Source organism: Sturnira hondurensis, unplaced genomic scaffold (genome assembly GCF_014824575.4).
Source record: "Sturnira hondurensis isolate 20B ecotype Veracruz unplaced genomic scaffold, ASM1482457v3 Scaffold0018525, whole genome shotgun sequence".
Classification (NCBI taxonomy): Eukaryota; Metazoa; Chordata; class Mammalia; order Chiroptera; family Phyllostomidae; genus Sturnira; species Sturnira hondurensis.
The window spans coordinates 2,732,041-2,747,039 of NW_028091156.1; the positions used below are offsets into that span (position 1 = coordinate 2,732,041).

At 50.6% G+C, this 14,999-nt stretch overlaps 1 protein-coding gene across 2 annotated transcripts in view; it reads left to right on the plus strand.

The window, feature by feature from the left end:
• Positions 1-204: 204 nt before the first annotated feature.
• ITPKB (inositol-trisphosphate 3-kinase B) overlaps positions 205-14,999 on the plus strand; it is a 94,135-nt gene continuing 79,340 nt past the window's right edge. The window contains exons 1-2 of one of the 2 annotated variants that reach the window (XM_037069507.1): positions 205-508; positions 1,825-3,949. In XM_037069507.1, coding sequence (XP_036925402.1) covers positions 2,030-3,949 — 1,920 coding nt within the window. In that variant the 5' untranslated portion in view covers positions 205-508; positions 1,825-2,029. Of the gene's footprint in view, positions 509-1,824; positions 3,950-14,999 lie in introns of those variants that run through there. The other variant, XM_037069508.1, reaches the window with a different exon arrangement.

Below are 14,999 nucleotides of genomic sequence, written 5' to 3' on the forward strand. Positions count from 1 at the left end.
TAAAAGGCTTTTTTTTTTTTTTTGGTTAGCTAACAATGGAAACTTTTTTTTTAAGTGTTTCCCTCCCTCAGTCTTGCCAAGCAATAGAGAAAAAAAAGAAGAAAAGAAAAACTTGTTCCGCTGAGTTCAACCCCAGACAGGCTCACAACTTCCTTCCTGCTTTCCTCCCCCAAACCCCCGCCTATCACCCTCCTCCCTCCACCGCCGCCCCCCCCCAACCCCGCCTCAACTTTTTTTTTTTAATCGCATATTGAACAAACACTGAAGTAGCCCTCAGCGGACTCCGCCGACAGGGCTGGTATCTCCAAAGCCGAGAAGGGAGTGCGGGCCGACCCCTGCGCCGCCACCGCCGGGTCCCAGCCCAGGAGCGAGTTTCTTTCTTTCGCACTCTCCTTTCTGTCTCCCATAGCTCGGGGAGGAAATCATTTCTGAGCTTTGTAACTTTTAAAGCCATCTTGTTGTTGGGCCATGTAGTCTGCACAGGACCCGGGAATCTGAGAAACTGCAGGTAAGTTTGGCGGCTTTTTTACTGGCTCTGGGTTCTGAGCCCTGTTTCCCTTCACTTCCATTTCTGGGGAGAATCTGAACGTTCCGGGTTTTGAAAAGGCGCACAGAGGGGGGCTGGGGAGGCCGGGAAAGGGGTTTGGTTTGGGAGGGTGGCGCGGAGTCAGGGTGCGCGGGGAGAGTGGGGAGAGAGGCGAGTTTTCGGGGCTCCTCCTGATTGCCTTCCAGGCCACGGGCTCCGCGCCGCCTTCCTAGGCGCGCTGCAGGCGTCCCGGGCGCGGGCGGCCTGGTGGCTCCGTGGGCTCTGGGCGAGGCTGCCCAGGATGCCGAGAAGCCCTGCGCTTGGCCGCGCAGCCCGTGGCTTTCGATACCGGGCCCCTGGGAGGTTTGCAGAGCCGGGGCTCCCGCGCGGCTGCAGCCACGCACGCCCTGGAGTTCCCCGGAGTGGGCTGGGGCCCCGGAGCCGGCAGGACAGTTGTGTCCTCCCGCACAGGGGGTGCGGGGGCTGACTCGCTGTCCGCGCGCAGACACACTCACACACACTCACACTCACACTCTCGCACACGCCCCTCCGCAGGGGGCTACGGCAGTGGGCAGCGAGTATTGGTTCCGGTACGGGCGCGCGCAGGCGCGCCCACACTCACAAAACACACTTGTTTGAGGACAGGCGACAAAGCCGGTGCTGAAAAACGCCCTGGCTGAGGCCCCGTCGCGCGCCCAGACCATCGTAGGCGGAGAAACAGAGTTCCAAGGCCAGAGCAGAGAAGGTGAACGTCAGGCACGCGGGGTCCCCGCAGACCCGGCAGGGGGAAGGCAGCTCCCGCCCAGGTTCCCTCTGAGTCGGTCCCGGGTGACCAGAGGGTGGGGCGGGGAGTTCCTGAAGCCCCGGGGTCGGCGAGGCCTCGTTGGGCCCAATGTAACCAATGTTTGCTCCGGCCGAAGACGCGGAGAGGGCGGATGGGTGTCCTCGCTCGAGGAGGCAGCCACGCCGTGCACGCAGCAGACTTCGGCACCGAGTAGTTCTGCGTCGTCCCCCGCCCATCCGCGTGGCTCCCGAGACGAGTCTTAGAATTTGGAACTTGAAGGCAGCCCCATACGCCTCAAAACCCAGGGTGTGGGGTGGGAGCGCACTTGGGAAAGGCACACCCACCACCGCGCTGGCCACCGACGCCACGAGGGTTTGTGTCCCCAGTCGGTAGGTGAGACGCCCAGTGGCACCCGACCCCCGACAGATTGGGGGTCCGCAGGCCGAGTGGTTCGCTCCCCTCTCCCCACCACCGGCCCTCTGGTGTCCTGACTTTTCTCCTTGTGTCTCCACAGCGGCGCTGTTGTTTATGGAGCTTTGGGCGGGGGCTGAGCCCGAGGTCTTGCCCCTCGCCCGCCGCCCGAGCCATGCCACTACGTCTGTGCGCGGAGCGGCCGCCGGGCCTGCGGGGCTGAGCCGGGAGCCGCGGGAGGACGAGGCGCGGGCGGCCGAGCCGGAGCGGGAGCCGCGGCGGCGGCGGGCAGCGCGGGACCCAGTACTATGGCTGTGTACTGCTATGCGCTCAACAGCCTGGTGATCATGAATAGCGCCAACCCGGCGAAGAGCGGCGGCGCCCCGCGGTCCAGCAGCAGCGAGACACCCCCGCCGCCCGGGAGCGCCGTGTTGAGCCCCGGCAGCGTTTTCAGCCCCGGGAGAAGCTCCTCTTTCCTCTTCCCCCCAACCGAGTCGTTGTTGCCCGAGGATCCCGGGAGCCCCGGGGACTGGCGGAGTGGCCGGCGCAGGCTGAATAGCAGCAGCGGCAGTGGCAGCAGCAGCAGCAGCGTGGGCAGCCCGAGTTGGGCGGGTCGCCTGAGAGGGGACGGGCAGCAGGTGGTGGCCACCGGCCCCCTTTCCCCTCCAGGGCCGGAGGAGGCCCAGAGGAAGCTGCGAATCCTGCAGCGCGAGTTACAGAACGTGCAGGTGAACCAGAAAGTGGGCATGTTCGAGGCTCACATCCAGGCGCAGAGTTCCGCCATTCAAGCGCCCCGCAGCCCGCGTCTGGGCAGGGCGCGTTCGCCCTCGCCGTGTCCCTTCCGCAGCAGCAGTCAGCCCCCGGGAAGAGTCCTGGCTCAGAGCGAGGAACGGAGGACCAAGTCCTGGGGGGAGCAATGTCCGGAAACCTCAGAAGCCGACTCCCGGAGGAGTGCTGGGGCGTCCCGCCCAAGCCTCTCCAAGGACAAGGAGGGACAGTCACCTTTTCCCTGCTTGGACTCCCCGTCGGGATCAGGGGCTCAGGGTTCATCCGCCTCCGTGACGATGGAGAAGGGGGTCCCAGCCAGACCCCACTGTGGCTCACCTGTAGCTATGGAAATTGACAAAGGGGTCTCCCCTCCTTCGGGGACTCTGAGCTGCCAAGCTCCTTCGTTGGGGCTTGTTGGAGCGAACTCTGTGATGGCCACAGAAGTGACAGCTAGAGCTACATCTATTGGGCCGCACCATCCGTACGACCCTGTGCTCGGTGAGCTGTTTGAGAGGCCCCGGGAGCTCGAGGGTGTACATCCCCCAGCCCCGCTGGAGAGTCAGGGGCAGTTTCTGGGCAGTGAGACAAGCCCAGCCCCCGAGAAGGGCGGGCCGGGCAGTGTGGATCCCCCTGGGAAGGTGGGGAAAGGAAATCTGCCCAGTGGCTTGCAAGACTCCCCGGAGCCCGAATCGGGTGGAAGGCCAGAGGAGAGGACTGTGGACGCGCAAAGCTCAAAGCTCTCTGAGGCCCGGAGCTGGTTCAGGCCGTCAGGAGACTGGGGCTCTGTAGGGCCCGAGGGGACCCACGGTGTGGCCGCAGTGGTCGAGGAGCGGCCGCAGCACTCCAACAGAGTGGACGAAGAATCTGCGACACTGGGCTTGCATGGCGGCAGCGGCTCAGCACAGCCAGGTGCAGGGGAGGTGGAGGCGGGAATTCCCGCTGGCAGAATGCTGGGACCTTTGCCCTGTTCGGAAGCAGCAAAAGATGTGAAAGAACCTCAGTGCCTTCTCCGGGTCGGGCTGGGTGTGCAGCCTGGGAGCCCCAGGGCTTTCCTGGGCCCCATGGAGGAAGCCCCTCTGGCCTGGACGTGTCACACTGGGGTACAACCCCAGGGGACCTGGGGAAGCCCACCAAAGGACAGAGTCACCCACCCCAGCCTGGAGCTGCTCTCCCCAGATCAGAGGGACAAGGCTTCTCCGAGGGAGGCCTGCAGCCCCAGCAATATACCTGCAGTGGTCATCACAGACATGGGCGCCCAGGAGGACGGGGTCTTGGAGGAGACCCAGGGCAGCCCACTGGGCAGCCTTCCCCTGAGGAAGCTGTCCTCTTCCTCTGCCTCCTCCACTGGCTTCTCCTCCTCCTACGATGACTCAGAAGAGGACATCTCCAGTGACCCTGAGCGCTGCCTGGACCCCAACTCTGCCTTCCTCCACACCCTGGACCAGCAGAAGCCCAGAGTGGTAAGTCTTGCCCTGAGATTTTTCTGGAAATGCTTTCATGCCCTACGTGTCCCCTGTTCTTCTGACTTTCTACTGAGTCATGAAGACTCTGAGGAGGGGACCCTGGGACAGTCACAACTTGCTGTTCTCTCCAGGTATGTTTAGTGACCATGCGCTTTGTGGCTTGGGCAGTGAACACAAGTTTCTTCAATGGCTATTTCCACGTACATCTTAGAAAACCATGTTGATGGTACCTCTGGTAGGTCACCATCACTTCTTAAGAGGATGATATTCATGTTACCACAACCATCCTGATTAATCCCCACCAAGCGTGAACAGAGCTGCCAAGGGTAGCTTTTGTCTCCGGTGAAACACTTAATTCTGGGATTCTCCTGGGCAGAGGAAAACTGACAAGCACATCATTGAGTTAACTCAGCCTCTGTACTCCGAGGCCAGGAAAATGAGTGGCGGGACAGGGTCCTGAAACCTACAGATGTGGTTGTGGCGGGTCTGGGGGTAAAGAACCACTCGGCGTCAGTAAGCTAAGTCAGGACATTGCAGTGTTCGTGGGGCTGGCATAACTCAGATACATACAATTTGCCGTACGAATCGAAATGAAAACCATGCTTTGCATTTCTTTAATCATGGAATGTTCTGCTAGGTCGAGTTGCTTCAGATAGGGACCTGGGTAATATCTCTAAGGTGGACAGCCCCTAATGGATATGCTTGGTGACTGGTGCAAGGTGTATTTCGTCATACTGACCTCTTATTCTGGCTGTGGCTGTGGACAAGAGTTTATTTCTATTGTGGTTAATCTCAGTCCTCGGCTGTTTTCACTCTTAGGATGATCAGTGTTTTACGGAAGACGTAAGCGTTGAAGCGAGCGCTTCTGAAAAGGTCTGGACTTTCTCTTAGCTCTTCCAGAGACTGGGGAATTTCCTAACCTGCATACAAGGGGTTCCTCTGTTGCCTTGGGGAAAGTCTGCGTTTCATTGTAGCAGGCAGCCTCGTGATTTCGTCTTGAATATCCAGTACTATTCATTGTACCTCAATGACTTAAACTGCAGCAACTGAGAACTTTATATCGCTACTCTGCACCCTTGTCTAAGGTATTTTGGATCTGAAAGCATGTTTCTCTCTTACTGCCACTTCAGATATCACAGTCTGGGTGTTTGAAGGCCAGACATGTCTTTTTCCTGGAACTCTGCTTTCTGTTGCTGATGGGGAGGCAAAGGTGTCTGCCAAATCTGGCCCCGGTCAGCCTGGCATTCTGTGGCCAGGACAGGGCCTCGGGCATGGTCACACCACCTGGAGAGGAGGGACGGTCCACCTGGAAGAGGATGGTGGTAGAGGACAGGTGGAAAGTGTTTCTCCCTGGAGATGGGGCCCAGCTTTCTCTGCCTTCTTGCCTACAATTAAAGGCCCCGTGAAGGGGATGGTCCTGTGTTCACCCCTCCCATTTGCTTTCCAAACTGGGAAGCATCGCCGACACAGCCAAGGCGCCTTAACTGGTCCTCCAGCTTTCCATCCGCCCTTTCTAGTGGTGGATTCGCAGCTCCTATTGGCTCGTTCTCAAAGCAGTGTGTGCCTCTCAGTGTTTGAAAAGGGCTCTTGCCTGGAAGTGAGATACAGAAGAGCTGAACAGCGATAGACGATACTCATTATTTTTCACTTGTCGGAGGGAAGCTGACTGAGAAACCCAGAGGCCGGAGTGGTGTTTTCAAGGTAGCTACCAGGTCCAGAGGTAGAAATGAGGCCTGCCCCTTGTCCAGCTTCCCTCCCACCTTCAAACAGGTTTCTAGGCACCCAGAGGGCGGCAGGGCCAGGGAAGAGTCCTCTGACACCTTTGCTCTCTGAATCAAATGGGGCTGACTGTGAGTGTTGGGGGTGGGAGGAGGGTGGGCAACCAACCAGAAATTATGGGATCCTGGGGATGTTCGAGCTTCGGGTTGAGTGTTTGTGTGAGAAGCTAAGTTTTATTTTGTACAGCTTGTGATGGTGGAAACTTCCTTGAGACCCCATAATGTCCACTCATTGGGTCAAAAACCCCTCGATTGCCTGATATTGATATTTTGTCTGCAGAAAGCCAGACATCTTGATTGGCTAGGCCTTCAGGCTGGGCTTTTCAGTGTTCCGTAGATAAAACCTGAGCCAGCTTTGTCTGAGGCACTACAACACCAACTCTCTGTTCTCATCTCGGGCCTTTGTGGCTTGTTTTTAAACATTTATTTATTTACTTTTAGAGAGACGGGGAGGAATGGAGAAAAAGAGGGCGAGAAACATGATTGGTTGCCTATCATACACACCCCGACTAGGGATCGAACCCACAACCCAGCCATGTGCCCCGAATCGGACCCGTGACCTTTTGCTTTGCGGGATGACACCCAGCCAACTGAGCCACACCAGTCAGGGCCTGCTGCTGGTTTTTATGCTGCACTCCAGGTGCACACACCCTCACACACGCTTACATACATTCACACAGCTCACACATGTCCACCCTCACACTCACACACACACACACACACACACACACAGAAGTTTGAAACTGCACGTTCAGCCTCCCAATCCCTGACCCTCGGGGGGTTTGATGCTGCTCAGCCTTTCCCGAGAGTTAAACCTTCCGTGCCTGTGTGACAGGACAGGAACTTGCTGCGGGGGAATGACTAATGGTGTGTGATGCTGTGTGCAGCCCCAGGTGACAGCCCGGAGGAGCCTGACGCTGGCTGCCCTCTCAGCCGTCCTCCTGTCCAGTCTCCCTATGGCTCATCACAATTGGAAGTCCCAGAGCCTGTATGCGGGGGGAATTCAGAGGGCACTTCTCCAGTTAAAAACACAGTGAAAAAGCAAGGGGTTTGGAAGTGCACTCTGAAGATTACTTTGCCACTTAGATTGTGCAAAGTAGCAAAGGCCTTTTACTGGGAAGGAACGTGGTGGGAAGGCCCACTCTCCTCATTTGCTTCCGTGGGAAGGAGCTGGCTGTAAGGACCTCTCAGAAACACACAAAGTGCTTCAGGCCTTGTCTGCTGTGGCTTCTGATGAGCCCGACAGATACGTCTGTCTCCAAAATAGAACGTTCCAAGTTTTTGCACCTGATGTCTGTTTGTAAAGGATTAGACACTTGAAATTTGCTCGGAAGGAATTATTACAGACCTTGTGTTTAGTGACTTGAATTTGGGCACATTTATTCTTCACTGGGGTCTGAATAGAAGCAGGATGTACTGAGCAAGGGTGGTGGTCTCTCTCGTTCTTTAAAATAACTCAAAATTAACCAGCAGTTGTTTACTTTCCTATTTATTCCATTTAAGAGGATCTCAGCCATTGACACACCCGGTTTAAAGCAGTGTATTCAAATATGTGCGCATGTCACTTTAAAAAGATTTTATTGATTTGTTTCAGAATTGTGCTCTCAGGTATGGGTGCAAACAAAAACCCTCAAAACAAAACGTTGGCCAAGTTAACCATAGGGTGGAGTTTTAAGGGCCACCAAGGTTTTGTTTTGTCTTTTTGTTTTTGTTTTGCTCTTCTGTGGACTAGTTTTGTTGTCTTTTTTATTTTTTTTTCAGTTATGATTGACATACAATATTATGTTATTTTGGGGGGGTACAACATGGTGAGTAGACATTTATATAACTTGCAAAGTGATCACCCTGACCAGTCTAGTACCCCACCCTTGTTTTCTTTGTTTAGTGAGAAATGAACTCATACACATACTAAAAACTTCAAACAGTTTATAGGGGTTGTATGTGGTTTTGAAAAGTATAAAATTTTTATTTGTGGGCAAGCCGAATTAAAATTTAAAAGCCTTAGAGGATTGCTTTTTAAAAATGAATGTCGTGGTGAGGACTTTGAAGCAGAAAATTCCTTTCCGGATGCGAACGTCAAGGGCCCAGATCTGGAGGTGGGGTCTGAGTTCAGGTTGAACACGCAGTTCATGAGATGGGCCCCCCTTCCTCTTTCCTGGACATGTGGAGAGGGTCTTTCTGGCAAGGCCTCAGTACTGTTCAGATCTGGAAGGACCCTGGGTCATTTATGGGAGGATCTGGGTGTTAACTCGCATCTGTTTAGGGACAAAAAAAACCCAACAAGACTCAGAGAGACAAAGGGACTCAAGGACACATTCCTGGTTTCTACTCTCTGGCTCAGTTTCCTCCCTTTAAGATGTGACTTTTGAGTGAGGGTGCTCTCATGAAGGGGGCCTGTCTAGCTCTGACTCCCTGTGACTTTATAATTCTAGATATTTGATTTAAAACTGGATGTATGTGACACTTCAGGGTGTTAGGAAGCGTGACAAGATTCCTTCGGTACAGACCTCAGGCACTGCGGCTGAAACTGGGCACATTTAATTTTGTGCTTTTTTTTACTTTAGAGCCATTCATTGATCTGCTTCTCTTCTCTCTCTTTACTGGGAGATTGGTTCTTTGTAATTTCACGTTGAAAAAATTGTCATCAAAATAAATCAACAGTATGATACCCAAGATTCTCATTAATAATTAAACCAGGGATAGAGGCAGTGCTGGCTGGATGCCAGGAAGTTAACCCAAAAAGTAGAAAAATGCTTGAGGGCTTTGGTCTCCTCGGATATTTCAGTGTGGAAACTGAGGCTTTGCCGACACAAAGCCAAAACATCAGTTCAAAGGTCTTCTGTTTTGTGTCAAAGATAAAAGTAAGTCAGCCAGCCAAAAAGTCTTTCAAACAGAGGTGGGGAGTGTAGAGAAAAAGAGAGACTGACGGTCAGGTATTGCAAAAACACAGCCCAAGATCCACCTAGCCTTTAGGTTTTAGAAGAACATATAAAACCAGTCAGTTGCTGCTTTGAAAAATGTATTTCAGGTGCAAGATAAACCATTTTCAGGACTTTTGTTTTTCAGTGCTGAATTGCTTCAGAGTCACGGTTCTGATTTTGTTGGCACATACCTGTTATGTGTAGTTACAGATTAGATTAGTTCTGTGCAGTTTATTTGTATTCCTAGGAGCCTTGATAACATTGTTTAGGTTTATGTTATTTTGTCAGATTTCGACTTTGTTACCGACAGGTAGAATTTTTTTAAAGTATTTATTGGAAAGAATTTTATATCTTGATAGAAAAAAAACTTGGTAGACTTCAGGTAATCAGTGGGAACTTGCGTGAACTCAGAAACTCCCCTAAGTCCTGTTGGGGTCCCACCTTCACGTGGAAGGCTGATAGGACACGAGACCTTGACGTCAGGGGTTATGCCCACTGTGCCCTCAGATCCGTGACCAGTGTGCTGGCTGTGATCATCTTCCTGACTAGGTTGAAGTGGCACAGATGTAATTTTCATGAGTCAGGGGAGCTCATGGGGTATGAAGTCACACCAAGACCAACTGCGAATTCCTTGGGGATACGAAAGCCCTTTATTTGGCATGCCAGCTGCCATTTTGTTGTCTGGATGTTTGGGATTTTGTAGATCCGGTTCTTCCTAGGACAATGGTGTCGTAGGCGCTCTCAACATTGTGGAGAGGAAACGCCCAGAATTACAGACTCCCCCAGACCAGTGGGTCCCGGCCGCCTGACTGTGGAGGCCGTCCTGAGGTCTGGAAGCAACCACTGACCTGGTCGCGTCAAACTTGACCTGCTCTGTTTCTGACACCAGCCTGGAGTCTCACTGCGGTCCTTCTGGACACCTGGTCATTCGTTTTTTCCAGGGGTGGGATTGTTATTTTAAAGACAAGTCGAGTCTCCTCAGCTGAAAGACACCATAAATGTATGTGACCTCATTAGGCAGTTAGGTCTCTATTTTTGCTATTTAAAAAAATAACAAGACTTTTCTATAGCTTATATAATTGACATAGTATAAATTTGGGTCTGGAAAAGGCTCGAGAGCTCATTTCTTCCAATATCCACATTTTATAGATGAGGAAAGCAAGTCTAGAAAGGATTCAGTATAGTCACAGGACCCACATCTAATTCTTTTCACTTAAAAAACTTCATTAGGGGATTAGCTTCTTATTTACCTTGGGAGATCTACCGTGGCTTTAGACACAGTACATGTTTTTAAAACATTTGTTAAAGGAATGGGTGAGTGAATGAAGGGATAGACGAGAGGCAATATTTCATTATCTGTCTGTAAAAGACATGTTGAATTGGACTTCCAGTCAAGATGGCGGTATAGGCAGACATCACTCACCTTTTCGCACAACCACTTCAGAATTACATCTAAAATATAGAACAACCATCCCTCAGGACCCTCAGAAATCGAGTTGAATGGAGGTATGACAACAACAGAATTAAAGAAACCACATCCATCCAGACTGGTAGGAGGGGCGCAGATGCTGAACGGGATGGTCCCACACTCATGTGTGATGGCTAAAAATTTGGGAGGGATATCTCAGGAGTGAGGAGTCCCAGCCCCACAGGGTTTTGGTACCAGGAAGATAAGTCCTCACAACTTCTGGCTGCAAAAACCAGTGGGGACTGAGTGGGTGGAAGAAAGTGCTGGAGTCCCAATCAGTTCCTCTTAAAGAGCCCACACAGGCTCACCTACTCAGACTCACCCTCTCTGAGCTCCAGTACCAGGGTGGCAGCTTGAAAGGCACCAGTGGCATACAGGGAGAAACGAAAGTATCTGACATCAAGGCCAGCAGAGGCCGTGGTCACTTTGTTAAACTCTCCCCACACAGAGCTGATAAGCTAGTGCCATATCTGAGACTCCATCAACCTGGCTAACACCGTAACCCACCTTGGAGATCCCTAGACTTACCCAACTTACCGGCCCCCCCAAGCTGCTTTTCCATTTAAATGGCTGGTCTTGGCTCATGCTTCACAACTTTCTACATTCTATTAAACAGGCAACAGCCGGCTTCAGTGAGCCCCCAGGCCCAGCACTAACAGCAGCCAGCTTAGATTCACAGTTTAGCTGTGCCTGGGAATCTCCAAGCCCAGCACAAGTAGCAGCCATCTTAGACTGCTTTAGAGCTTATTCAGGGTGCCCCGGGTAAAACACAGGTGGGGGTGGACCTTTGCGCACACCACCCAGGAAACCCCAGTGCCAGTGGACAGCTGCAGACCACGTCAGAGCACCACCACCCTGCCCCTGCACAGCTGATCCCTCCACAGAGGGTGGAGGTTGGTGGTCAGTGGTCATAGCCAGGCCTTGCAGCTAACTGGCCTGGGTGAATCCCTCTCACTGATCTGCCAACAGCAACCAAGGCTCAATTACAAGAGGAAAGTGTACTCAACCCACGCCGAGTACCCAGCTTGCATGATAGGGGAGGCTGTGCCACTGGACCCTACAGGATACCTACTACATTAGGCCACACTGCCAAGACAAGGAGTCAAAGCAGCTCTACCTAATACACAGAATCACACACAGGGAAGCTGCCAAAACGAGAAGACATAGAAATGTGGCCCAAATGAAAGAACAGATCAAAACTCCAGAAAAGGAGCTAAACTAAATGGAAATAAGCGATCTTACCAGATGCAGCATTCAAACCACTGGTTATAAGAATGTTCACGGAACTCAGTGAGGGCCTCAGCAGCATAAACAAAACTGGGTCAGAAACAAAGGATACAGTCATTGAAATAGAAAACAATTTACAGGGAAAGGATAGAGTGGATGAAGCTGAGAATCTGATTTGCAACATAAAGAAGCAAAAACAAAACAAAACCCAACAAAACAACAAGAAGAAAAAAATTTAAAAAAAATGAGGATTGTAACAACAGCCTCTGGGAGAACTTCAAGAGGTCCAACATTCGCATCGTAGGGGAGCCAGAGGAGAAGAGAAAGAGCAAGAAATTGGAAATATATTTGAAAAAATAGTAAAAAAAACTTCCCTAATTTGGTGAAGGAAATAGACATGCAAGTCCAGGAAGCACAGAGTCCCAAACCCACTCCAAGACAAATCATAATTAAAATGCCAAAGGTTAAAGATAAAGAGAGAATCTTCAAAGCAACAAGAGAAAAGAGTTCCCATAAGACTGTCAGCTGATTTCGCAAAAGAAACTTTTCAGGCTAGAAGGGATTGGCAAAAAAAAATTCAAGGTCATGAAAAACAGGGACCTACAGCCAAGATTGCTCTACCCAACAAAGCTGTCATTTAGAATCGAAGGGCAGATAAAGTGCTTCTCAGACAAGAAAAAAACTAAAGGAGTTCATCATCACCAAACCATTATTATATGAAATGTTAAAGGGACTTATTTAAGAAAAAGCAGATTAAAAATATGAACAATAAAATGGCAAAAAAACACATATTTATCAACAATTGAATCTAAAAAGCAAGCAAGAAGAACAGAGACAGAATCATGGATGTGGAGAGCATTTTGATGGTTGCCAGATGAGAGGGGCTTATTGGGAAGAGGGTGAAGAGCTGAGGGGATTAAGAAATACAAATAGGCTCAGTGGATTGAGCGTGGGCCTGTGAACCACACGATCCCGGTTCGATTCCCAGTCAGGGCACATGCCTGGGTTGCAGGCCAGTTCCCAGCAGGGGACTCACAAGAGGCAACCATACATTGATATTTCTCTCCTTCTCTCCTTTCCTTCCTCTCTAAAGATAAATAAATAAAATATTTTTTTAAAAAAGAAGTACAAATAGGTAGTTACAGAATAGCCATGGGGATATAAAGTACAGCATAGGAAATGGAGTAGCCAAAGAACTTATACTTATGACCCATAGACATGAACAATGGTGTGGGGATTGCCTGAGGGAGTGGGGGGTACTCAGTGGAGGGGGGCAAAAGCATAAAAATCAGGATAACAGTAATAACATAATCAATAAAATGTAATTAAAAAAGAAATGTGTGTGTATGTGTGTGTGTAAAGGTTCAAATCAATAAGCTGGTGTTTTATTTATTGTAAATAAACACAATAATGGCAAAAAGAAAAGAAATGTGGAACCATCTGGAAGAGGCAAGCTCATTGCTTATTCCTGTGACCTTGACCCACAGGGGTAAGGGTGATGGACTTGGGTTTAAGAGACTTGGGGTGAAATCCCAGTCTGCATGTGGCATGCAAGGCCTCTGAAAAAATGGGGAGTAGGTGTGACTTCGTGGGGTGGTGAGAGTTCAGTGATGCAAAGGGTATGTAAGTACCTAGCACAGCTCCCGGCACACAATAAAGACTCCAGAAATGTTGGTCAAGATGGGCTTGGGAGACAACGCGAGCATTGGTAAGGCAGGGTCTGTCTGGAAAATTTGTCAGGCCCCTTGGAAGAAATGCTCTGTAGTCCCCCTAGGATTTCGTTTGGGTCCCGCTTTCATCCCAGTACAGTCGTGGGAGACGATTCTGTCTCAGGCAAAAAGGCTGGAGTGAAATTAAATTTCTCCCAGACTGGTACCGCCCGGCACAGGCTGTCGTGGAACCGCAGTTTCATGAAGTGTCTTTCGTGGAATGCTGAGGGCAAGGCCGGCCTTCCCTTCTAGCTGACCTGTTTGCGGGTGCCGTTTCCCTGTGCTCGGTGGCTGGGTTGAGGATTGTTTTAAAGCTGGAAATCAAAGAGACCTATGGGCACATAGCTTGCAGCAGAAGCGCACACTGTATACAGGCCTCAAGGAATGGGGTCGATGCTGATACCTTTTTGCAGAGTTTGTACGTGGAAGACCACGCTGTTGTTTCTTACTTGAAGGCAGGGCCTTGCAAGCTTTCTCTGGTGAGTAATGACTTACCATCGTGATCCCCATCATTGGTTTACTGGTAGGTAAGCCAGCACACAGGCTATGGACTAACTTGTGTGGCGTGTTGCCCAACTTTCTCATTAAGTCACTGTTAAAAACCCGATCTTTCACCTCCACTGAGCTTTATTTTACTGACTGGGTCTCCCTTAATGGAAGTCCATTCAACAAAAGGCTATCACTAGTCAATATGCACTACATTTTTTTTCATTTCCTGAAATTTTCACTTGTTTTGTTCCCAACCAGTGGATAATCTTCATAAGTGGCCAAAAAGTAGAAGCAACAGACAGCGAGCGAGCAGGATGACCCCCCTCCGATTCCTATTTATGGACCATGTTCTAATGGGGGGGGGGCGCGGTGGGGGGAGGAACATAGGTTTTTATTTCCCTGTCTCAGAATACGTAAAAGAACTTTGCACTCAACACGAGGTGGTGGTGGTGAATTTTCGACTAAAGAAGATCCTTCCTCATGAAGTTCACTGTTATCCTGTTCATCTAGCGTTTTATTTTTGTGGTAAGATTCTGGGTGGAAAGGGAAAATCTAGCGATACAGCATCTGAAACAAAGACATTGAGATTATTTCCGTTGACCTGGTGACTAAGATTAGGGTTTGCGTAACCCAGAAATGATAATATGTATTAATGATGCAGGGTACGGTCTCATCCTAGCCAAGGAAAATGCTTCCAAAAGGGTGGTCCATCTGCTCACATTTATAAAATTGGTCTTTATGCATCAAAGCACAGAAATTAGGTACTTTTGCATCTGTTTTTTTGGGGGGGGGTATTGACATTGGTGGGGTTTGGGGGTTTTTACCCCATCTTAAGGGATTCTCTGCATTCTGCATGCCCCCCCCCACATCCATTTAATCAGAATGAATACACTGATTGTACTGTTTTCCAAGAAGAAGCGGTCATACATTTTATATGACCAGCACTTAATACTTTCAGACACTCTGGGGAGTATCCAGCCTGCCTCAGGGCAGAAGGGTTCGGTTCCCTGGTGACTGGCCATCCACCAGCCCAATCTGCAATTCTTCCTGGTATGTTGGGAGTCAGGAGGACCTGGACAATGACGGGAGAGGTCACTGTGCCCCCAGGCAGTTCCCACCAAGTGTTTTTCCCATTGCACTGACATTCTTTCCAGGCTCGGCTCAATTTGTTTTCTCCTTTTCTATGGCAATCGATGACGGAGTCGCAGACTGTAATTCAGCAGGATCGCCTGCTGCGTGCTTCTGGTAGGAGGGGGTGTTTGTCCCATCCTCTGCTGCATGGGGCTGTGTACTGTTTTCTTTTTTGCAAATTAGCTATCTATAGAGTAGACTTAATAAAGCCCCAGAAGTGTGGGGACAGGACAGGGGCCGGGGTAGGGAGAGGAACTCGGGAGTCTCACTTCTGTAATTCTTATCTAACCTGAATCTATCAGCAGGAAACTGAAAGGGCCTGTG